The 273-nt window shown below is 69.2% G+C and overlaps 1 protein-coding gene across 1 annotated transcript in view; it reads left to right on the top strand.

Annotated features, from left to right (window-relative positions):
* PRKCSH (protein kinase C substrate 80K-H) overlaps positions 1-273 on the top strand; it is a 13429-nt gene that overhangs the window by 10073 nt on the left and 3083 nt on the right. The window contains exon 10 of the mRNA XM_010828496.1: positions 163-235. Coding sequence (XP_010826798.1) covers positions 163-235 — 73 coding nt within the window. The remainder of the gene's footprint in view (positions 1-162; positions 236-273) is intronic.

Genomic DNA, 273 nt, shown 5'->3' with positions numbered 1-273 from the left:
CCTCACAGCTCTGCCCTCACTGGCCTTGTCCCTGCTCCCCACCCATCGCTGCCCTGCTGGTCCTCACTCCCCACCTCGCCCTGGCCTCTGTCTCTCAGCTCCTCTCCCTGGTCTCTCCAGTCCCCACCCCGCACCTCTCTGGCCCCCGCCTCTTTCCCACAGCCCTGTGCTGCCCCCTTCTGGCAGACGCTCCTCACCCAGCCCAGCTCCAGTCTGGCCCTGGGCAAGTCAGCGCGTGCTGTGCCTGGCACCGCAGCCTGAGGGCCCCTGCAC

This window comes from Bison bison, unplaced genomic scaffold (assembly GCF_000754665.1).
Source record: "Bison bison bison isolate TAMUID 2011002044 unplaced genomic scaffold, Bison_UMD1.0 scf7180017864492, whole genome shotgun sequence".
In the NCBI taxonomy this organism is placed as follows: domain Eukaryota; kingdom Metazoa; phylum Chordata; class Mammalia; order Artiodactyla; family Bovidae; genus Bison; species Bison bison.
Note: the sequence above shows the minus strand (reverse complement) of the source record. Positions and strands in the feature narration are given on the sequence as shown.